At 42.2% G+C, this 25,823-nt stretch overlaps 1 protein-coding gene across 1 annotated transcript in view; it reads right to left on the minus strand.

The window, feature by feature from the left end:
- The window catches only part of oca2 (oculocutaneous albinism II), a 539,836-nt gene that overhangs the window by 343,785 nt on the left and 170,228 nt on the right, over positions 1-25,823 (minus strand). The window contains exons 7-9 of the mRNA XM_060826999.1: positions 24,551-24,708; positions 21,241-21,320; positions 13,023-13,176 (exon numbers count right to left, since the gene is read on the minus strand). Coding sequence (XP_060682982.1) covers positions 13,023-13,176; positions 21,241-21,320; positions 24,551-24,708 — 392 coding nt within the window. The remainder of the gene's footprint in view (positions 1-13,022; positions 13,177-21,240; positions 21,321-24,550; positions 24,709-25,823) is intronic.

Raw genomic sequence — 25,823 nt, forward strand, 5'->3', positions numbered from 1 at the left:
GAGTTTAGAAGACTGAGAGGGGATCTGATTGAGATATATAAGATTATGAAAGGATTGGACACTCTGGCAGCAGGAAACATGTTTCCGCTGATGGGTGAGTGCCGAACCAGAGGACACAGCTTAAAAATACGGGGTAGACCATTTAGGTCAGAGATGAGGAGAAACTTCTTCACCCAGAGAGTGGTGGCTGTGTGGAATGCTCTGCCCCAGAGGGCAGTGGAGGCCCAGTCTCTGGATTCATTTAAGAAAAAGTTGGATAGAGCTCTCAAAGATAGTGGAATCAAGGGTTATGGAGATAAGACAGGAAGAGGATACTGATTAGGAATGATCAGCCATGGTCATATTGAATGGCGGTACAGGCTCGAAGGGCAGAATGGCCTACTCCTGCACCTATTGTCTATTGTCTATTAACACTGGAATCAGCAGTCCACAAGCAGTAAATTCAGAATCAAAAACATGTGCAACAAGCTTTACACAGCAAAGGTCTCACTTAATACAAAACATTCCACAGAAGGTGTTGGATACTTAAAACACAATAAACTATCTGACCAGTTGAGACAGACCTCTCATTTGAACAATATACACATGCAACTATATCAACATGAAATCCAAAGCAATGTAATGCAACAGCATGCTATAATAGGTGTGGCTACAAAGTCCCACATCAGGAATGACAGAATTGCCCAGTCTTTCGCTAACATTGTACACATTGTAGAAAAAGAGCTCACTTCTAAAAGATGTGTTACAGTCCGAAGAACCTCCCAAGCAACAAATCAAGTCAATTCTCAATGGAACAGAATCTTGAACACATCAACACTGTGAGGGGGAAAGCTACTCACCATGAAGAACAACACATGGATACATAGTTAGTTTCTTTCAAATGGGACTAGCAACAGTATCCAAAGCTAATCATGGAATAGAAGATGTATAATTACTTTGTAATTCCTATACTATCCTGAAATTACATCTCTGCAAGTTCATTCAGCCTGATCAATTAAATCTCTGATCTCACAGATGCCAACAGAGAAACACCTCAAGTGTTCTATACCTGGTCATAGACTTTAATAGTCTATTTATCAAAACAAGTGAATCAAGACTTAGAGTCATAGAGATGTACAGCACATAAATAGACCCTTCAGTCCAACTCATCTATGCTGACTAGATACCCTAAATTAATCTAGTCCCATTTGCCAGCATTTGGCCCATATCACTCCAAATCCTTCTTATTCATATACCCATCCACTTGCCTCTTAAATGTTGTAACTGTACCAGCCTCCACCACTTCCTCGAGCAGCTCATTCCATACATGTACCATCGTTTGTGTGAAAAAGATTCCCCTTAGGTCCCTTTTAATTTTTTTCCCTCTCACCCTAAACCTATATATGCCCTCTAGTTCTGGATTCCCCGACCCTAGGGAAAAGACCTTGTTCTATTTACTCTGTCCATGCTATTCGTGATTTTATAAACCTCCGTAAAGATCACCTCCTCAGCCACTGATGCTCCAGAAAAAACAGGCCAAGCCTATTCACCCTCTCCCTATAGTTCAAACCCTACAATCCTGGCAACATTCCTGTAAATCTTTCCTGAACCCTTTCAAGTTTCACAACATCCTTCCTATAGGAGGGAGACCAGAATTGCACACAATATTCCAAAGTGGCCTAACCAATATCTTGTACAGCCGCAACATGACCTCCCAACTCCTGTACTCAATACTCTGACCAGTAAAGGAAAGCATATCAAACACCTTCTTCACTATCCTATTTACCTAACACTCCATTTTCAAGGAACTATGAATCCGAACTCCAAGGTCTCTTTGTTTAGCCATGCTCCCTAGGACCTTACCATTAAGTGTATAAGTGCTGCTCTGATTTGTGTTTCCAAAATGCAGCCCCTCATATTTATAGAAATTAAAATCCATCTGCCAATCTTCGGCCCAAAGGCCTATCTGATCAAGATCCTATTGTGCTCTGAGGTAACATTCTTCACTGTCCACTACACCTCCAATTCTGGTATCATCTGCAAACTTACTAACTATATTTCCTATTTGCATATCCAAATCATTTATATAAATGATGAAAAGCAATGGAGCCAGCACCAATCTTTGTGGCGCACCACTGGACACAGACCTCCAGTCTGAAAAACAACTTCTAGCACCACCTTCGAGCCAGTTCTGTATCCAAATGGCTAGTTCTCCCTATATTCCTATGTGATCTAATCTTGCTAACCATTCTACCATGAAGAACCTTGTCGAACGCCTTACTGAAGTCTCAAGGAGAGTAGGAGATATAAGATTAAACTGTACAGTCATTGTTGCAAAACGTAACCTTCCTTACACATTTGAAAATGTGTACAACTGGTAAATGCTTATGACAGGGGAGAGAATGTTTGGGGAGTGGTGTTGAGGGAGGAGCTCTGGGAGCCTGAAGCAACCTGGCAATTATGTCATGGAGCTACACATCACAAAGCTTAAATAGCACGGAATGGGCGAAGTCAAAACAGGAATGAGAGATTCTCAAAAGTTCATGGCGATGGGCCCATGATGAAGATTGGTTAGTCCTTAACAAATATGACTACAAATTCAGAGCTTGATATATATCTGTAATGACCAGATATAGAATTATTCAATGTTGATTTATATTAAATAGTGTTACTTTGAATTCTAAGCTGGTTCAGGAAAAAGCAAATCTATTACACACAAACTTCTGTGTGGCATCAAAGTGCACTAACGTAAGCTTTTACCAAGACAGTTTAACAGTTTGATTATTAACTCTAACAAATGCATTCGGCTGGTGGTTCAATTCAAAAGTCCATTTATTTTAATCCACAATGTGCACTGCCCTCAAGTGGTCAACCATCCACCGACAAAGCCACTGAATAATTTGTCTGCAGTGAAACAGCATTAATGTGTGCTCAGGTAATGGTGGTGAGTGCATTAAATCAAGCTTATACATATTAATGTGTCCATAATGCTCAAAGTAGCCAGAATAATGGGCTGGCCCATGTGATTGTGCAATTAATTCCAATAGTAACAGTAACCTGTGCTCCTTGCATTCAGCTGGGGATCTAGTAGGTTAGAGTAAAAACAGATTTCTCACCAAACTTACTGAAGCATATTGGACACATTTGTTTGGAACAGCAGAAGATACTTTAAATTCACTGTCTTGCCTGTATGATTAGATGGAAAATACATGCTGAGGCCCTAGTGTACAGCAAAATAAACCACCAGGAGGTGCCGATTGCTTAACTGACGAGTGCAGCAGGAAGCCATGGTGTCAAGGGTCTATTTTAAGTAACATCTGATCTTGATTTTTGTTTTGCTTTTACATTTCAGTCTGACGTTTTGTTTAAGTTCAATTTTCTTCCCAGCGCCAGGCTCAATCGATAGTATTCTTGTTTCAGAATCACAAGAGTTCAGGTACTAACCCTACCCCAGGGGTTCAACACAAACATCAGGCATGGACATCACTCCAGATGATGCAATTGGCATCTTCACCTACAAGGTCAAACTAGAAATGATGGCATAAACTAATCCTGGCACTAAGGTCAATGATGTCTCAGAGCAGCTACAGGATGTCCTGGAGGGGGGAAGATGAACAGATATTGGTCATATCACACATTATTACCACCAACTTAGGTTTAAAAAAATGGATGAGGTCTTAAAAGCAGAATATAGGGAGTTAGGAAGCAAATCGAAAAGTAGGACTGCAAAAGGTAGTGATTTCAGGATTACACCAGTGCCACATGCTAGTCAGAGCAGAAATGGTGGGATATATCAGATGTATACGCGAAAGTGAGGACTGCAGATCTGGAGATTAGAGTCGAGAGTGTGGTGCTGGTAGAGCACAGCAGGTCAGGCAGCATCCAAGGAGCAGGAGAATTGACATTTCGGGCAAAAGCCCTTCATCAGGAAGGGCTTCATCAGATATATGCATGGCTACATGGTGCTAGGGAGAAGGTTTCAGACTCCTGGAAGTTTGGGACCAGTTCTGGGGGAAGTGGGAGCAGGAGAAACCAGACAGGTTACACCTGGGAAGGGCTGAGACCTAAGCACCGTATTTGCTAGTGTGGACAGGTGTATTTAAACTAGACTGGGAGGCGGGTTGGGAACCTAAAGAGGGTGACATGGGAAAGAGAAAACAAGAGCAGTACTAAAAGAAAGAACAGTTAAAATACTAAAATGGCAAAAAGACAAGCCTTTCTATCTTTATGCTCAAAGCATTTGGAATGAGGTTGACAAACTGACGTTACAAATCAAGATAAATGGATGTGATCTTTTAGCCATTACGGAGACATGGCAACAAGGAGATCAGAATTGGGAACATAATATTCAGGGATATTTGGCCTCTCAGAAAGACAGGAGGGAGGAAAAGGTTGGCGTAGCATTGTTAAAAGAAGATGAAATGTGACCAGTTGTGAGAGATAATGTAGGCTTGGATGATATGGAGTCCATTTGAGTAGAAGTAAATAATGACAAAAGAAAGAAGGCCCTGGTAAGACCTGTATAAGACCTACTTACAGCAGTTTAGAAGAATGAGAGACAAGACAATGGACCAGTGGTTAGCACTGCTGCCTCAGTGCGCTAGGGATCTGAGTTTCATTCCAGCCTCAGGTGACTGTCCATGTGGAGTTTGTACATTCTCCCCATGTCTATGTGGGTTTCTGCTGGATGCTCTGGTTTCCTCCCACACTCCAAAGATGTACAGGTTAGGCCAACTGGTCATGCTAAAAATGCCCTGTAGTGTGCAGGGATGTGCAGGCTAGGTGAAATACCTAACAGGGCACACGTATTCCATCCAATTTAACTGTCGAGTTTACTGCTACAGGAAAAATTCATAGTGTGTTCATATGACAATCCATTGTCCTGTGTTATAACAGTGGCTCTTCTTTTAAACACTAGACAGTGGAAGCCAAATATTCAAAAGAATCAAAAGCAAGTTAAGGACAGGCAATGGAATGTCGTGCGTGCGGTGCTGGAAAAGCACAGCAGTTCAGGCAGCATCCGAGGAGCAGGAGCATCGATGTTTCGGACATAAGGCCTTTATCAGGAATATTGGTCTTTATCATAAGGGTGTGACACACAAAGAGGAGGAGTTATGCTTTAGTTGCACAGAATAATGAACAGTCTCCATCTGAAATACTGCATTCAGCTCTAGATACCAAATCTCAAGAAGAATGTACTGTCCTTGCAAAAGGTGCAGCGTAGATGAAATGATAATGATACTAGAACTCTGAGTGTTAAACTAGGAGGGCTTTGGTTGCATAAGTTGACTTGTATTCTTGAACATGCAAAAGTTTGAGAAATGATGAATTGAGGCATTAAAAAGTTAAACTGGGTCATTAGATTTGATGACACTCCACCTTCTGTTGAGGGCATTAAGGGTGACGGGGAATAGTCTTAAAGTTAGAGCTATGTCAGTGAGAAACAAAAACAGGAAGCACTTTTCCACACTAGCAATAATAGGATGTGGAACCATGTCCCTTCCATATAAAGCCGTGGCTGCCTGAAGATTTTACCAAGACACATAGTGTTAGATAACAACGTAACAACTAGGAGCAGGAGTAGGCCGTCCGGCCCTGAGAGTCTGCTCCGCCATTCAATAAGATCATGGCTGATCTTTTCATGGACTCAGCTCCATTTACCCACGCTCTCACCATATCCCTTAATTCCTTTGTTTTTCAAAAACAAACTACCTTAGCTTTCAAAACGTTTACTGAAATAGCATCAACGACTTCATTGGGAAAGGAATTCCACAGATTAACAACCCTCTGGGTGAAGAAGGTCCTTCTCAATTCAGTAAAGATAGGGCAAAGGTGATTAAATAACATTGAAGTGTAAATTGACCATTGAATGGTGTGAAATTATTTAAAAAAACCTATCTCCCTTGCTCATGTCCCTGTGACATGTTAAACCTTCACACCGCCGTTATCATTAATGGTCATATCCAGCTTTTATAGCCTTGCATAAACTGGGATTAAGGTATAATATAAATTGAGAAAGGAGAAAGTGAGATCAGAGCTGAAAATGTGTTGCTGGAAAAGTGCAGCAGGTCAGGCAGCATCCAAGGAACAGGAAATTCCTGAAGAAGGGCTTATGCCCGAAACGTCGAATTTCCTGTTCCTTGGATGCTGCCTGACCTGCTGCGGTTTTCCAGCAACACATTTTCAGCTATAAATTGAGAAAGGAAAAATAACTGAAATAAAGTAATGCTTTCATCAATGTAATTGAGTAACTGGAGAAAATATAGTTCAATATTATTACCTGCAGAATTTATTCATTAGCAGCACCTTATTGAGCAAACCATGGTATAGACTGTATATCGCCTTACTGATTTGAATTATATGAATTAGGCTTTTAATCTAAAAGCAAATGTTATTAACTGGGTTTAAAAGCATTGACAATTGCAGGAAAAAAACTTCAAATCTTCTCAAACAACCACCAGTTAAATAATTGAAACCATATTTGCATGGAGTACAACTAGGCTCAGATATAATACAACACAATTGCAATTACTTTTCTAAAGGTCTGATTCCTAGCTAAATGGCACATGAAGACATTCTTAACTGAAAATCCTTGGCTAATTTTTAATAGTCTTATTCAGAATTAATGTGTATAAAATATGCAGAAGCCGCAAGTGTCAAAAGAAATGACTCTACTAACGTAAATTCCACTCCGAATATCTGGCCTGTTGAATATTCCTTTGTTAAGGAATATAGAAATCCTGTGGGATCATCACATCCAGCTTTGAGGATTGTTCATTATCAGAATCTCACAGCTTTAATTCAAAACTATTTTGGCACTCTGATGAGACTCTTTCCCCATTGAACAAAAGTCTTTGTACAAAGGCTTTTATTTGACATCATACTCTTGCAGCTCACTTATGCACAAGATGCTCAATGATGGACCTAGTTAGGGATAATCAGAAGGAAGCAGAAAGTCTGTCAGCTGAGGGTTGGTGTTCTGAGTCATGACTCGTACCTCACAGTCTCATTACCTATTGTGGGAAGTTGCCATTATTGTCTGTCATAACAAAGAGATGCAACGTCACACAACTCAAGTCTCTAATAGACCAGACAAAAGAGCAATACATATAATACATACTTTGTGAAGCATTTCAACAATGCAGACTAGAGTAAAAGCAGTAGTACATTCAGATTTTCTTACTGGGTCAGTCAATACGGTCTAGTTCGAAAATAAATCACACTGTAAGACGTCAGCTCAGATTTTGAAATTGTTCGGAGTTAAAAGGATCTGGGTTTGACTCACGCTCGAGAGATTTGAGCATGATCAGAGATCAGCATTTAAATTCCCTTAATAAAAAGAAAATACTGTAGACACTGTAAATCTGAAACAAATACAAAGAATGCTGGAGAACTGGCAGACAGCAACAGAGAAACATTCAAGTCCAACGTGACTCTTCAGAAGTGACAATCACAGCTAAAGTTGCCATCGTCTTACCAACCTATAGGATTGTACTCTCATTAGAGAGAGATAACTGGCTTAAACCAAGGGTCACAATACCTCAGGGGAAGGGAGAGATTGAGAAGGAGATTCTTTCATGGTAATCTCAGTTGGTGTAGGAATTGAACCTGCACTGTTGGCATCACTCACCAGTACCTCCTACCCAGGTCAACTGATCTCACCCCCTTCAGTAATAAATGCCAGTACATCAGTAATCAGCAATTATAAGTGAGGGATAGGATTTACACATATTTAGTGACCTGCTGCGCTTTTCCAGCAACACATTTTTAAGCTCTGATCTCCAGCATCTGCAGTCCTCACTTTCTCCTACATATTTAGAAAGGCAAGGACTGACTAAGGAGAGCTCGCATGGCTTTGTGCATGGGAATCTGAGTCTCACTAACTTGATCGCGTTTTTTGAAGAAATTACAAAGAGGACTGATGAGGGCAGAGCATGGATATCATCTATATGGACTTCAGTAAGGCGCTCGACAAGGTTCCTCATGATAGACTGGTTAGCAAGGTTAGATCTCATGGCGTACAGGGAGAACTAGCCATTTGGATACAGAACAGGCTCAAAGGTAGAAGACAGAGGGTGGTGGTGGAGGGTTGCCTTTTAAAGTGGAAGCCTGTGACCAGCAGTGTGCCACAAGGATCGGTGCTGGCTCCACTGCTTTTCATTATTATATAAATGATTTGGATGTGAGCATAAGAGGTATGGTTAGTCAGTTTGTAGGCGACCCTAAAATTGGAGGTGTTGTGGAAAGGAAAGAAGTTACCTCAAAGTACAACAGGATCTTGATCAGATGGGCCAATGGGCTGTGAAGTGGCAGATTGAGTTTAACTTCGATAATTATGAGGTGCTGCATTTTGGAAAAGCAAATCAGAGCAAGACTTATACACTTAAGGTAAAGTTCTGGGGAGTGTTGCTGAATAAAGATTCCTTGGAGTTGAGGTTCATAGCCTTTCAAAATGTAGTCTCAGGTAGATAGGATAGTGAAGAAGGCATTTGGTATGCTTGTCTTTATTGATCAGTGCATTGAATATAGGAGTTGGGAGGTCATGTTGCGGTTGTATAGGACATTGGTTAGGCCACTTTCGGAGTATTACATGCAATTCTAGTCTCCCTCCTATACGAAGGATGTTATGAAAATTGAAAGGGTTCAGAAAAATTTACAAGAATGTTGCAAGGATTGGAGGGTTTGAGCTATAGCGAGAGGCTAAGTAGGCTGGGACTGTTTTCCCTGGAGTGTAGGAGGCTGAGGGGTGACCTTATAGAGGTTAGTAAAAACATGAGGGGCATGCATAAGATTAATAGACAAGCATTTTTTTTCCCTGGAGTGGGGGAATCCAAAACTAGAGGGCATAGATTTAAGGTGAGAGGAGAAAGATATAAAAGGGACCTAAGGGGCAACTTTATCATGTAGTGGATAGAGGAAGTGGTGGAGGTTGGTACAATTAAAACATTTAAGAGGCATCTGGATGGGCATATGAACAGGGAGGATTTAGAGAGATGGGACCAAATTCTAGCAAATGGGACTAGATTTACATAGGGTATCAGATCAGCATGGACGAGTTGGACCAAATGGTCTTATTCCGTGCCGTATATCTCTATGACTCTATAATAAATTTGCATGTTCTTCTTCAACATACTGCCATGGGATCTCTTGTATCCACATGAGAAACTAAACTGAAGGCTTCAGTCTAACTCCCCAGCTGAAAGATGGCATTCTGACAGACCCGCGGTAGAGTCTGTCGAGACTTTTGTACTCCAGGGAGACTTGAAAGGCTCATAAAACAGAAAATACTTGAAATTAGCAACATACTGCCTTAAAAATAAAATAGTCAGTGTGTTGTTACCTTGAAGAATCAGTGCAATGCAGCAAAAGAAAAAAATGTCTTGTAATTTTACAGACTGGCTCTGTGCACAGCCCAACAATGGAAACATGTTATCTGTATTGGGCATTTAGCATGAAGCAATTACAGGTCAATGTAAAATGGCCCTGAGTTCAGAAAGAAAACTACCAAGCAATTACAGAACCACCATCCTCTCAAACTGCTACAGCAATTCTATTTTTCTATTTCATGCACCACACACATTGGCAGCCTGTGCTTCCATGTCAGCTACTCGCTGGGAAATCTGCACAGTTCCTATAATTGCAATGCATCCCAAAATCTCCCATTGAACTCCAGCATTGAGCTGTGTTCCCTCACCTTTTGGGATTGTTGTAGTTTGTGAAGATGTTACACATAGCTACAAATAAGGGAATCTAGTCACTTTAGAAAATGCCATGGTGTGCAGGTGGCCAGCGGTTGCCATGTTGGGGAGTTGGATGGTGCAGTGGCATTGTTACTGTCCCAGTAATCCAGAGAGACTGACTAATGTGCTGAGGAACTTAGGGTTTGAATCCCACTAGGAAAGCTAGAGAAATATGAATCAATAAATTTAAAACTGGTTGAATGGTAACTACTGTTGTAACCTAATTCATGAACACCCTTTAGGGTAGGAAATCTGTCATTCTGATCTGTCAGCACAGAGCCACAGAAATGTGGTCAATTCTTAACTACCAACTTCAATAACCCTGGCCAGACAGTTCATATTTCCATCATTGGGAATGAAAGGTGGGCAATGAAGATCAGCTTGGGCAGCAATGCCCACATTCCAAGAATCAATTTATAACAAACTAGGTCGCTTTGCATGAAGCTGAACAGCATGTTCTCGCTAGGAGCTGAACCAGATTTTGACAGCCTGCTCATTGTGAACACATCCCAGAATTTAGTTCATGATGGCTGCTGAGCTTGGGGCTCCCCTCTGCTTTTTCTTTCCTTTTTAATTTTTACTTTGGCTATTTTTCTTTATTTATCCTCTTCCTTTTCTTTTTTCTTCTTTCCTTGGGGTGTCACAATGACTCGGTGGTTAGAATGGCAGCCTCACAGTGCCAGGGACCCAGGTTCGATTCCAGCCTAGGGCGACTGTCTGTGTGGAGTTTGCACATTCTCCCCGTGTCTGCATGGGTTTCCTCCGGGTGCTCCGGTTTCCTCCCACAGTCCAAAGATGTGCAGGTCAGGTGGATTGGCCATGCTAAATTGCCCATAGTGTTAGGTACATTGGTCAGAGGGAAATAGGTCTGGGTGGGTTACTCTTTGGAGGGACTGGTTGGGCCAAAGGGCCTGTTTCCACACTGTAGAGAATCTAATGTTTTCTTTAAAACCTTTTCTGTTGGCACGGCAGCAAAAGCAAGCCGTTCGCAGAACGGTGGGCGGCAGTAGCGAGGTTGTGATTCCTCTCATCGAAATGTGAGCAGCAATTTCAGTGGCAGCAAAGCTCCTCCTGAAGACCAGAAGTAGCAGCAGCAAAAGGCTTGGGCTGTGGCTGTGGCTAGGCTCAGACATCTGTATCAGAGGGTGATTATTCTACACACCTTTATTGAGATGTGATTTAAGATCTGGATATTTTTCTTTCTTCTAGATCTGGACTTTTTTTCTTTTAGCTTGATTCTTTTTATTTCAGTTTTGTGTTAATTCTGGTTTTTGGAACCAAGATGGCAGTGGAGAATGGTGACTTTGTATATTTTTCACTGTGCTCCTGTATTCCTATACTTGAGTACACAGGACAATAAAATCTCATTCAAATAACAGTTCATTATTATTAAGTTATATCCATCTGATTCTGGTACTTAGTAAAATATCAGAACATAATTGTTTCTGTAATCCCCCGCATGTCTGTAACAATAACTTTCACAAAACATTGGAAACTGGGAGCATTTGGGACTCAGAAGTAGGGAAGGCACAATTACTTTAGTGTGATTTCAGTGCACCACAGGCTACTTAAAAGAGTAATCCCAACTTTCTGTGGTTGTGGGGTATGGATAACAGCAAGTTATCATCATGCTTTACATCTGTACCAATTGAACTCAACAGAAGTAATCATTGGGAGTAATGTACGGTGAGTTTCCAATTTACTAATGTCCATCCAATTATCGCAAAAGCTCAAGATCTACTGCAAGGCCATTTAAAGCTATATTGCTCCATGAGTCTTTCATTATTAAATATATCACTGATAAACGATCCCTTCACTATCATCTACAAGAAACAACATATGGATCCTGGTGTACATAAGACACATTGTTTTTTTTTAAATTTGCACACAGGATATGGGTGTTGCTGGCTGGACCAGCATTTATTGCCAATTCTTACCTGTCTTTGAAAAGGTGTCTTCCAAAACCTCTGCAGTGTGTATGGTGTTGGTACACCCACAAGGTGGTTAGGAAGAGAGTTCCTGGATTTTGACTCAGTGACAGACGCCCAAGCCAGGATGATGTGAGACTTGGAGGGAAACTTGAATGTGGTGCTCCCATGTCCTTCTAGATGGGACAGCCCATGAGTTTTGAGAAGTTTTGGTGAGTTTCTGCAGTGTATCCTGTAGATCGTACTAACTGCTGCTACTTTCATTGATGGTGAAGGGAGTGAATGTTGGAACAGAAGACGATGGTGGGTGGGATGCCAAACAAGCAGACTATTTGTTCTGGATGGTGCCAATTCATGAGTGTAACTGGCTCCACACTCATCCAGGTAAGTGGATTGTATTGCCTTACCTGCCTGACATGTGCCTTGTAGATAATGGACAGACTATGGAGACTCAGTGTAGGACCGCTAACTTTTAAATGACTCTTTTAACCAGAGTGCTTTATATAGTTAGTCCCGTTCCGTTTCTATTAAGTGTATTATCCAGGATATGGATAATGAGGATTTAGTGATAATGCCATTAAATATTAAGGCATTCAGACAGATGTGAAGTGATGGAATAAATAAATGTTCTATATCATGTGGTGACACTGCATCTAGCCATTTGCAGCATGCAAAGTAATTTTGTCACTATGTAATTCAATCTGATTGGATTTGGTCTGATAATAATAACCTGTTATACAACAGATTTGGATCTTGTGTATTGACAAATCGTTTAAGCTAAACCCTTCTGAATGTGTACTTGTGTACATTCAGAGAAGCCAAGAACTGTAACCTTGTCAATTCCTGGGATCTCTTCAAAGGATCGTTCAACTCCAGCCTTTCGTTGGATTGGCCGCAGTGCACATCCTTCTGCTTGCTCCTGAATCCTAGCTTTCTCACCTTTCTATCAAAGATCTTTTCAGATCGGAGGGCAGTACATACAGTGCCACAGATCTCCATCCATGAAGACATAGCAGCCCACCCCCATCCCCCAGCAACCCAGCTTGTCTGTGCTACATCAGTACGAATAACTAGTAATGAGTACTGTCTGAGCTGCTAACAATACCATTAACTGGCATTACAAACTAGAATCATTCAGCTATATGCTCCATTGCTTTATATATTAGCTGGGATGCAGCAAGACTTAATCAGATGATGAATGGATGAATGTTTGACAATAATAGGGATCTTCTTAGATTACATAATTAAATTGGGATGCTGGAATTCCTTCATTCACAATGAAAAAAAGTTATCAAATTGAAGTTAACTTTGCAATATGTTTTAGATTTTCTAGGATGGGGCAGAATGGGTTACTCAATGGGCAGAAAGGACTTACCTCAAATATAATAAGCGCGTAGACTCCAGCCAAAATGATGGATGCAATGGCAACTTGAGTCTCAACATTTGCGTCGAGATAATGGTGATGAATGGAGAGTGGAACCATTTCATTGTTCTTGAGAAAGGCCAGTATACTCAAACTGATGTCATTGCTGCAAAAGATGTGCAATTGTTGGTCAAAGACAGTTGTAACATTCTATATAACAAGTCACAGAGTTTTATAACACAGCCCCTTTGGTCCAACTTATCCATGCTGACCAGATATCCTAAATTAATCTAGGTGCATTTGCCAGTACATGGCCCATATCTCTCTAAACCCTTCCCATTCATATACCCATCCAGATACCTTTTAAATGTTGTAATTGCACCAGCCTCCATCACTTCCTCAGGCAGCTCATTCCATACACGTACTACCCTCTGCATGAAACACTCCACAGTTCCCTTTTCAATCTTTCCCCTCTCACATTAAACCTGTGCCCTCTAGTTTTGGACTCACCTACCCGAAGGAAAACACCTTTTGATATTAACCCTATCTGTGCTCCTCATAATTTTATAAACCTCTATAAGGTCATCCATCCCTCAACCTCCGACTCTCCAGGGAAAAAAAGCCTCGCTTATTCAGCCTCTCCCAATACGTCAAACCCTCCAATCCCAGCAATATCCTTGTAGATGTTTTCTGAGCTCTTTCAAGTTTCAAGCAATTTTTTTCCAGAGCAGGGAGACCGGAATTGAACACAAGATTTTAAAAGTGGCTTGTTAGGGCTGCCCCATGACAGTACAGAAAAAATGGCCAATGAAAGCTCCAACTTCGCAGTATATTTCGTAGTACTAAGAGAGTGTGGGTAAGGCTTGTGCTCGCAGCACTTAAAACAATAGTTGTCTGTTTCCTTTCAGTAAGGTTGAATGTACTATTCTTTGCTATCCTGAAGATAAGAACATTTCATACCAATTAGTTATTTCTTTTAAGTTTTTTCTGACCAGCTGTAATACTACAAGTAAGTTGTAATTAAGATTCTTTAAGATAATCGTAGATATAGTTTTCTAAAAAATTATAGATTTCACACACACACACACACACACACACACACACACACACACACACACACACACACACACACACACACACACACACACACACACACACACACACACACACACATATATATAAAATCATTAAACAGAAAATTAGAAGGAAAGGTTTAAAAATCTAATTTTGAGTAATAGAGTAATCGAGAGGGGCCTCCCTGTCTTATTAAGTACAGCTGTTAAGAGGGTTGGAATGGTGTGAAATCTCTAAGAAAGTCCAGTTATAATCTCGAACAAAGTAACAGACACAGACGTCAGAGCGGAGAAATAAAAGGTCACAAGTGACCATGGAGAGTGCAGTTTCCCACATACCAAAAGGGATCCATTCAGATCACAGCAACAAGACTAATAATAGATTGATGCACTAGAAATCCATAGTTGAACAAGCCAGCACTAATTAACCAATAGTATACGGGGGGAGGAAGTATGTGCCGCCCTGTTAATGCTACAAGAAAAGACAATGTAATTGTGTTTAAAATAGAACATCATTGACTTTTCTTCCTCCTCTGAGCTGAAGATTAAGGGGGTGATTGGTCCCTCACACTGAGGCCAGCTTCAGAGTAATCTCTGGCCTCTCACTGCATTAGACTGACAGAATGCATGATCAAATGACCACGTCTCATTTGCTGTTGCCCAAACATTTTTTATCTCTGCAAACTCATTTCAACACAGCCTGACCAATGTCCTGTACAGCGCAACATGACATCCCAATTTCTATTCTGAATGCAATGAAAGCAAGTGTATCGCACGCCTCCTTCACCACCCTGTCTACCTGCAATTCCCATGCTGTCCATGCAACTGCCCAGGCAGTCAAATATGGTTAATGACAACAACATGACTTTATATAGCACTTCAAGTCTAGTAATGCATCCATTAGTCCCTTCATAGGAATGGGTTTCAAACAAGACTTGACACCAAGTCGTATAAGATTGTATGAGAAATAAAAACAGAAAATGTTGGAGATCCTCAGGTAGTCTGGCAGCATCTGTGGAGCAAGCGACAGAGTTAATGTTTCAGATCTTGACTTTCTATCAGAACAGAAGTGATTTTACGACAAATGATGGAAGACTTGTTCAAACAGATAGACCTTGGAAAGTGTCTTAAAGGAAGAAAAAGAGGTGAAGAGATGGGGCAGGGTTTTGAGACAGAATTCCACAACAATAAAATCCAGGTATATAAAGAGACAGCCACCAGATGTGGATTGATTAACATCAGTGCTGTACTCAAGGCCAGAACTGGAGAAGCATTAATATTTTGGAGGGTCAGGGTTTGAGAGCTGCTGGAAGAGGTATGGATGAGGTGAATTTTATTAAAAGGTGGAAGGCAGGAGACCAACCAGCAGAACAGAGGAATAGCAAAGTGTCAAATAATTAAGACGTGATTGTGACAACTAAGGAATCCAGTCCCAGTCTCCCACACAGAGGAGATCACCGGTGGCAAACACCCCACACACACCCTATCACAGTTAATTTGGTGAACTTTGTGGCAGTACTGTATGGGGTGAAGGGGATGAAAGGAAGGAGGAAATCCTGGCAACACTCAGGAATCTTAGAAGTTACATCATGGCCTAGATACTGCAGAATGATAATCAGAGTGGACTGGTCAGCCCTCACTCTCATTACTGGAATGGCCAACAACCTTAGTCAGGAAAAGCCCCTTTGATACCATCCCTCCCCCACTTTTCTGATACTCTTGCTCACCCCACCAGTCCTATTCCTCCCTGTTCAGTCTTCTCCCACACACCCTCTCCGATACACCGTCCCCCTCCCCTTCCACTGCTTCCTCAACAGATACTGGAGGTCTCATCTGAACCTCATTTCAACGTTGCACCGTTCTGTGCAATTTGTGCATGACATAACAACTTAGAGGATCTGGAAGCTTGTGCATGCATAGTTTGAATGAGCACGTAGCCCACAGTTTCTGTGTCAGCAAACATTTTTGCAGAATAACAAAATAATGATGAAGTAAATAGTTGTCATCATTGTTTTGACTCTCCACTAGAGGGTGCACTATTAAGCAACCCATTCATGTAAATCTCAGTCCAACAGTCAAATCTTTAGGTCACCAGTGAATTGGTGGACATTTGTCTTATACATAATTAGTCTCACTGTAAAACATCACACTGCTGCTGATACCTGGTCCCACTAACACTGTACAACTTAACCATCCATATTACCATGTGTATTTGAGCCCTAAACACTTTGAAAACATCAACCAAAACCCGTAACTAAACTTCATAAAACAAACAGCAGCAGCTTCAATTGCAATCCAAAACTATCCACAGTCAATAACACATCAAATCAACAGAATAGCGCAGTAAGTGTCAGGGGGGGACTCAAAACTGAGCTTTTAATAAATATTATTTTTATAGAGGCTTCCAGCTGTACAGCATGGCAACAGACCCTTCAGTCCAACTCATCTATGCTAACCAGATATCCTAAACTGAATTAGTCCCACCTGCCAGCACCCGGCTCATATCCCTCTAAACCCTTCCTATTCATATACCCATCTAGATAACTTTCAAATGTTGGAATTGTACCAGCCTCCACCACTTCCTCTGGCAGATCATTCCATACACCTACCACCCTCTGCGTGAAAAAGTTGCCCCTCAGGTCCCTTTTATGTCTTTCCCCTTTCATCCTAAACCTATGCCCCTCTGGTTCTGGACTCCCCCAAGTCTGGAAAAAGACCTTGTCTATTTAAGTGTAAAAAATGAGGTCTGCAGATGCTGGAGATCACAGTTGAAAATGTGTTGCTGGTTAAAGCACAGCAGGTCAGGCAGCATCCAAGGAATAGGAAATTCGACGTTTCGGGCATAAGCCCTTCATCAGGAATGATTCCTGATGAAGGGCTAATGCCCGAAATGTCGAATTTCCTATTCCTTGGATGCTGCCTGACCTGCTGTGCTTTAACCAGCAACACATTTTCAACTGTGATCTCCAGCATCTGCAGACCTCATTTTTTACCCGAAGATTTTAACCTACTGCGAATCCTCTTGCAAGGATGCCTTCCTTGAAGAAGCTCTCTTCCTCCCTCTACAAGGATTTCAGTGAGTCTCTCTCTCACTGCACCCCCCCAGGTCATCTCCTCTGCACAGAAACTCTTCAGCCACGTTCTCAAACAGACTCCTTACCACAGCCACATCTCCTTCCTCAGCACCTGCCTACGGAACCGACTGATCCCACACGGACTCCGAACTACATTCCAACCAACAAAATTTGGACCCAACCAGGACAACCTGTACCTACAACAAATCCGAAGCCTCCAGCAACAGACCTCCCTCCACTCCACCCTTGCAGCCATGCGTCGCTACCTACATTCCCTGCAATCAGCCCTACCCCAGCTCAGGACAACCTCATTCCTGATGAAGGGCTTATGCCCGAAACGTTGAATTTCCTATTCCTTGGATGCTGCCTGACCTGCTGTGCTTTAACCAGCAACACATTTTCAACCTTGTCTATTTATCCTATCCATGCCCCTCATGATTTTATAAATCTCTATAAGGTCACTCCTCAGCCACTGACACTCCAGGGAAAACAGCCCCAGCCTAGTCAACTTCTCCATATAGCTCAAATCTTCCAAACCTGGAAGCATCCTTGTAAATCTTTACTGAACCCTTTCAGGTTTAATAACATCTTTCCTATAGCAGGGAGACCAGAATTGAATGCAGTATTCTAAACATCTCCTGTATAGCCACAACATGACATCCCAAATCCTGTACTGAATGCATTGACCAAAGAAGGCAAGTGTGTCAAATGCATTCTTCATCACCCTGTCTACCTGTGAAGAAGTGGTCATCACCTTAACTCGGGTGGGAATAGCAACTGAAAAAAAAGTGCACATAAATAATTAAATCATACAGTGCATACAGACCTTTGTGTCAGTGCCAAGTCACTGTAAGAACTGCAAATTAGTTCCATTCCCCTAAACTTTCACTGAAGCCCTTTAAATTTGCTCTCCACAGGAACTTATCCAATCCCCTTCGAATCTACCTTCACCACATCCTTCAGCAATGTATCCCAGACTCTGAAAACCCGTGCTTTACAAGCACATTGTAAACCTATTGTTCACAGAGAATCACAGAATCACAAAATGGTCACTGTATGGAAGGAGTCCATTCAGTCCATTATAAGTCGTAGAGTCATAGAGATGTACAGCATGGAAACAGACTCCTTGGTCCAACCAGATATTCCAACCCAATCTAGTCCCACCTGACAGCACCAAGCTTATATCCCCGCAAACCCTTCCTATTCACATACCCATCCAAATGCCTTTTAAATGTTGCAATTGTACTAGCCTCCACCACTTCCTCTTGCAGCTCATTTCTTGCACCACTTCCATACAAGTACCACCCTCTGTGTGAAAAAGTTGCCCCGTAGGTCTCTTTTATATCTTTCCCCTCTCACCCTAAACCTATTCCCTCTAGTTCTGAACTCCCCTACCCCAAGGAAAAGACTTTGCCTATTTACCCTATCCATGACCCTCATAATTTTGTAAACCTCTATAAGGTCACCCCTCAGCCTCCGACGCTCCAGGGAAAACAGCCCCAGCCTGTTCAGCCTCTCCCTGTAGCTCAAATCCTCCAACTCTGGCAACATCCTTGTAAATCTTTTCTGAACTCTTTGACGTTTCACAACATCTTTCCGATAGTGCCAATCTCCTGCCTCTCCCCCAGATCCCAGCACCTACTATCCAAAAAACCATCCAATACACTCTTGAATGCTTAGTTGAGCCACTTTCAGCTAACCCGTGATTTTGAAAACCTCCAGAGCTTTGAGTTGTGACGACATGTTGAAATTGTACAGGACATTGGTGAGGCTTTGCCTGCAATGCTGTGTCCTGTTCTGGGTGCCCTTTTACAGGAAGGATGTCATTAAACTGGCAAGTGTTCCGAAATGTTTTACCAGGATGTTGCCGGGAATGGAGGGTTTGAATTATAAAAATAGGCTGGGACTATTTTCACTGGAGTGTAGGAAGCTGAGGGGAGACCTCATAAAGGTTTATAAAAGCATGAGGAGCAAAGGTGAATAGCAAGGGTCTATTCCCAAAGGTGGGAGAGTTCAAAACCGTAGGGCGTGTTTTTAAATTGAGAGGAGAAAGCTTTAAAAGGGACCTAAGGGACAACCTTCCCATACAGAGGGTGGTTTGTAAGTGGAATAAACTGCCAAAGGAAGTGGATGTGGGTACAATTACAATGTTGAAAAGATATTTGGACAAGTAGATGAATAGAAAATGTTTGGAAGGATGTAGGCCAAATGCAGGGAGTGGGTCTAGTTTAGTTTGGGAACATGGTGGGCATGGACTGGATGGTCCAATGGATCTGTTTCCATGCTGTACGACTCTATTTCTTCTCAGCCTTCTATTCAGGGAGAAGGATACCAACTTCTTCAACCTATCACGGGTACTAACATAGCCAAGTTATCAATGTTCCTCAGGACAGCCCTTCTACCCTCATGAACCCACCATACCGTAATGTCCTTATTCCCTCTCAAATACATGCAGAAATCACTCACACTCTCACTCTCTCACTCACACACACACAAACATAGAGTATCCACTCATTTGCTCCCTTGACAAACCCACAGTAATCAGCCTCCTTTTTCCATCATCCACACATACTTAATAGTTAGTCCTTTGTTTCCTACTGTGCCCCAACTACACCCTGCATTCAGTCAACTGCTGACCTTACACCCTTAGGGGCAGCATGGTGGCTCACAGCACCAGGGTCCCAGGTTCGATTCCAACCTCAGGCGACTGTCTGTGTGGAGTTTTCACATTCTCCCCAAGTCTGCATGGGTTTCCTCCGGTGCTCCAGTTTCCTCCCACAATCCAAAGGTTAGATGAATTGGCCATGCTAAATTGCCCATGGTGTTCAAGGATGTGTAGGTTAGGTGCGATAGTCAGGGGTAATAGGGTGGAGGAATGGGTCTGGGTGGGTTGGTGTGGACTTGTTGGGCCGAAGGACCTGTTTCCACACTATAGGGATTGTATTCTATTTTGGTTTTGATACAGGTGTTTGCAAAGCAGACCTCCATCTCCTGGCTGCAGTAAGAAGCTTTGTTAGAACAGGCAGATGGAAAGTAGCATCTTATGCAGAAATGGGACATAAGATATCTTGAGGCCGATCCTGATAAAAGGGACATGTCACACCACTTTTTATGTTTTTCATAAGCAGTGTGGTGAGTATCTTGCTCAGCAGGTGACGAATTGCCAATTAAAGGGGCCTATAGCTTGATAAACATATTACTAATGGCACAAGTCGCTTCATTAATATTCTGATTACCAAACTTGTCATATAAGTTAGATGCTGAGAAATCGCAACCTGAAACATAGTGGGTACAAGCTCGGCACTTTTTCCAAACAGCCTCCATGTTGGACACTATGTACCAACATCTCAGCTCATGCTCGAGTTTTGCCCAGTGCCACGTCCAGCACAAATATCAGGGACCATGCCACGGAGCTCCAGACTGACAGTGCCCATCCAGGTGCACAATGGGATAGCGAGGAGCAAGGAATGCTGGTCTTTCAGTGGATATCCTGAGTAGTGACTTGTTCTGGGAATGGTGCACAGTAAGATAGGAATAGCAGCGAGTACCGTCCACAAGATGCCCACACAGGGTGCCTTTGAAAGCAACTTCCAAACTGGCAACTTCTACACCCTCGATGGACAATGGCAGTAGAATACATGGGCACACTGTGCCCTGCATGTTGCTCTCTAAGGCACACACAACCGACTTGAACTGTAATGCCGTTCACTCTTGTTGCCGGGTCAAAATACTGAGAATCCCTTTCCTCCCAGCATTGCGAGTGTCTCAGCACACCGAGGACTACACCAGTTGAGCAAGGCAGTCACTGTCATTTTTTACAAGATGATAAGGATTGTGCAGTAAAGGCTGACCCAGCCAGAGACACCTGCATACCATAAAACAATAACAGGAAATGCCCAGAGAAAGGGTAAGCTCAGGGAGGGAAACGGTGGGTAGGGGATGTAGTGCAGCAGCCATCAGAGTTATTTCTGTGAAGCCCGGAGATATTGACGTTTACTCCTCATTACTGTTGGGCTCACTTCCTGGACTGGGCTGCCATCTGAAAATGGACTTAAGTCATTATAGTCTCAGATAGGCATTTACCTGCTGGCCATTTCAAATGTCTTTGTCTTGAGGAGTTGATTCCTTTGTGGGCTTAGCGGAATGGTCCAATTGTGCACCAACTGCAAAAAAAAAAGCAGAAGATCAACACAAATCAAGTTCTTGAATTTGTGTGTGCGCAAATATTCTTCAAACATCATTCCAATGTCAGGTATTGTCTGCACTAACCTCTTCCAAAATATTATCATTGAGGTTACTTCAAGTCCAAAATTAGAGGGTATAGGTTTCAGTTGAGGGGGAAAGATTTATAAAGGACCTAAGGGGCAACGTTTTTACACAGAGGGTGGTGTGTGTATGGAATGAGCTGCCAGAGGAAGTGGTGGAGGCTGGTCCAATTGCAACATTTAAAAGGCATCTGGATGGGTATATGAATAGGGAGGGTTTGGAGGGATATGGACCAAATGCTGGCAAATGGGACTAGACACATTTAGGGTCAGCAATGGACAAGTTGGACTGAAGGGTCTGCTTCCGTGTTATACAGATCTACAACTCTAAACATAAAAGGAAATCTGGTGGAAAATCAATACCAGAAGATGTTGAGGTGCAAAAGCAAATGCAGTTGAAATTCAATCATAATTTTAGTTTTCGGTCAAGAGAAAATAATAGGTGTGATTTCCTCCAGAATTAAGTGGCACAGATTATGTCACTGCTCTTTGCTGATCATCTATTTCACCCCATGCAGCTCGGAGAAGGTGCTGAGTAAGTTCTGCAAGATACCACACTCTCCTGTACTCTCTCATGGAGGATTCTCCTTCTCAACCTCTCCCCTTACCTGAGGCATGATGACCCTGAGTTTAAACCAACACCAGTCATCTCTCTCTAATGAGAGACCAGCCCTTTACCTGGTAAGAGTATGGATAGCATGGTGGCTCAGTGGTTAGCACTGCTGCCTGGGTTTGATTCCACCCTCAAGCAACTGTCTGTGTGGAGTTTGTGCATTCTCCCTGAGACGGCATGGGTTTCCTCCCATAGTCCAAAGCTATACAGGTTAGGCAGAATGCTGAATTGCCCATAGTGTCCAGGGATGTGCAGGCTAAGTGGGTTAGCCATGGAAATGCAGAGCTACTGGGATAGGGTGAATTTGGATGGGATGCACTTTGGATAGTCAGTATGGACTTGATGGGCTGAATGACCTGCTTCTACATGGTAGGGACTTTACGGTGATGTTGCCTTTTTTAAAAAAATTATCTATTCTCTCAAGATCAATAAGAATCTTCCCAGAGGTTAAGGGATAGGGATTCTGCCCACCTTTTTAACACACAAATCAACAAATAAATTGAGGAAAAATGTGATAATCTTTTTTTGATCATTTGTAATTGTATCATCTATAACTGCCTTTTTAAGAGTCGGACAGCATGGAAACAGGCCTGTTGGTCCAACTAGTCCATGCCAACCAAGTTTCCCAAACTAAACTAGTCCCATTTACCTGCATTTGGCCCATATCCTTCTAAACTTTTCTTGTTCATATACTTATCCAAATGTCTATTAAATGCTGTAACTGAACCTGCATCTACCACCTCCTCTTCAGTTCATTCCACATGCGAACCATCCTGTGTGAAAAGGTTGCCCCTCACATCCCTTCTAAACCTTTCCCCTCTCACCTTAAAAATATGCCCAGTAGTTTTCCCCTACCCTAGAGAAAAGACCTTTGCTATTCACCTTATCTATGCCCCTCATGATTTTATCAACCTGGAAAAAAAATCACCCCTCAACCTCCTACACTCCAGGAAAAAAAGTCCTAATCTATCCAGCCTCTCCTTATAACTCAAACCCTCCTGTCCTGGTACATCCTTGTAAACATTTTCTTCACCCTTTCCAATTTAATAACATCACCCTGCTATAGGAAGGATCAGATCTGTATACAGTACTTTGAAAGTGGCCCCACCAATGTCCTATACAGCCAAAGCATGACGCCCCAACTCTTGCACTCAATACTCTCACCAATGAAGGCAAGCATGCCAAATGCTTTGTTCACCACCCTGTCTCCCTGTGACACCACTTTCAAGGGATTATCTACCTGAACCTGTACATCTTCCTGTTTGACAGAACTCCCCAGTGTCCTACCATTAACTATGGAAGTCCCGCCCTGGTTTGTTTTACGAAAATGTAACACCTTGTATTTACCTAAATTAAACTTCATCTGCAGCTCCTCAGCCCATTGGCCCAGCTAATCGAGATCTCTTTGTAATCTTAGATAACTTTCTTCACTGTCACTACATCATCATCTGCAAACTTACCGACGATGTTTCTTATATTCTCATCCAAACCTTTTATAGAAATGACGAACAACAGTGCTCTGATCCCTGCAGAACACCGCTGGTCACAGGCTTCCAGTCCGAATAACAACCCTCTACTATCACCCTCTGTTTCCTACCATCAAGCCAATTGTGTACCCAATTGGCAAGCCCTCCCTGACTCCCATATGGTCTAAGTTTACGAACCAGTCTACCATGCAAACTTTGTTGAAGGCCCTGCTAAAGTCCATGTAGACAACGAGGAGCAGGAAAATCAATGTTTCAGGCAAAAGCCCTTTATCATCTTCTTCATCATGACCCTCGAACCCCATGGCATCATTGTGGATTTCTCCAATTTCCTCATTTCCCCTTCCCACCACCTTACCCCAGTTCCAACCTTCCAACTCAGCACTGTCCTCATGACCCGCCCCATCTGTCCATCTTCCTTCCCACCTATCCACTCTAACCTCTCCTCCGACCTGTCACCTTTACCCCCACCTCCATCCATCTATTGCACTCTCAGCTACCTTCCCCCCAGCCCCCTTCCATTCATCTCTCCACGCCCTACACTCCCAGCCTCATTCCTGATGAAGGGATTTTGCCCGAAACGTCGATTCTCCTGCTCCTCGGATGCTGCCCGACCTGCTGTGCTTTTCAGCGCCACACTCTCGACTCTAATCTCCACATCTGCAGTCCTCACTTTCGCCTCCATGTAGACAATATTTACTGCCCTGCCCTCACCAATCTTCTTGGTCACGTCCTCAAAAAAAACTCAATCAAGTTTGTGACATATGATTTCCCATGCATAAAGCTGTGTTGAGTATTCCTAATCAGTCCTTGCCTTTCCAAATGCTTGTAAATCCGGTCTCTCAGAATGACCTCCAACAACTTGAATTGGACTTCAGTTATGCTCTGTACTACACATTAACACATGTAATCGTGTTGGTCAACATTCCCATTAGAGAACCCAATAGGACTAGCTGGCCTGAAGTAGCTTACAAATCACTGATCACAACTGTCTCAAATCAAATGGAGTTAGTGCCCCGAGACACCGGCACCTGCTGACGGTTCCTCCTCCTTCTGCCACCATCTCCACCCTGTTCAATGTGAATGCTGATGTATTCGGCTGTATTGCTGTGAATTTGACCTTCTGCAAATGGTCCTGCGATTTCCAGTTTGAGAAGAACATTGCCTTCAAAGTTTGAGAGATTTAAAACTGAAAATAAGTTCAATCAAGGACTGTAACAGCATCACTGGAAAACTGGGAGACACCAGCACCAAACAAATAATCTTTACGAACATTGATTTAACACAAATTGGGGTGAGAATTATTCTGGGCAATAGCATCATAATGCATTAATGATAATTTGGTTTTAATCAGTGTGTCTCGTGACATTACAAGCAAGAATCCTTTGTCACAATTTCCCATTGGAAATGCTAAACTGTTCATATTTTTCTTAAACTTTGGATGTTTGTATCCAAGAAGGGTATATTTATTTTGTATTATGATCCAGCTTTATTTCTGAGACAAGCGAATTAATCAAGATGAGCAACCTGTAGACTTAAATAGAAACATATGAAAATGAATAGGGTCCTAGGACCTATTCCACCATTCAATGGGATCATTGCTGAGCTGAAATATATTTCTCTATACTGCCTTTGTCCCTTGTTTTTGGCAAATAAAATTTCCATGGCATGTTTCTGTTAGCAATGTAAAGTACATTACTGTGCATACTATGGAGAGTTATGGCTTTATTACAAAATGAACCTACAAGCAGTTATGGAGATATATTTTATGCCAAATAATGACTTCTAATGCAACATGAATTGAATTTATCAAAATAGACTTTTCAAAGCCCAGACTAGAGTGAACTAAACTAACAGCAAAGATGTCTACCCAGTTTGCATTAACATTCCAATCCCAATGAGATGGAAGCAGCATGAATGCAAAATCCCATTAGAGCCAAACACTTCAGAGGAATGTGAATGAACTACATTTCCAATTCCATTACCAGTGTTCAAGATATTCAACTGGGTAGAAACAAACTGCCAAGTCCAATCACTTGGACAATGGGATCCCAGCTAAGAGGGAGCATATCCAGGCCTGGGTTTATCAAGTTACAATTGGAATATATGATTAGGTTTGAAAAACTAGTCAGTTTTAGAGAGTGGTCATATCATAACTCAGTAAGCACACAAGTTCTCAGCACAACTGAAGGCAAACAACTGAGAAACTGAAAGAAATATTTCCTCTCCCCCTTTCTCTCTCTTTACACAACCTACCTTTGGATTCCATCTGTTCTGTTTAACAAATCCATAACTACTGCATAA

Source organism: Hemiscyllium ocellatum, chromosome 6 (assembly GCF_020745735.1).
Source record: "Hemiscyllium ocellatum isolate sHemOce1 chromosome 6, sHemOce1.pat.X.cur, whole genome shotgun sequence".
Taxonomy (NCBI): Eukaryota; Metazoa; Chordata; class Chondrichthyes; order Orectolobiformes; family Hemiscylliidae; genus Hemiscyllium; species Hemiscyllium ocellatum.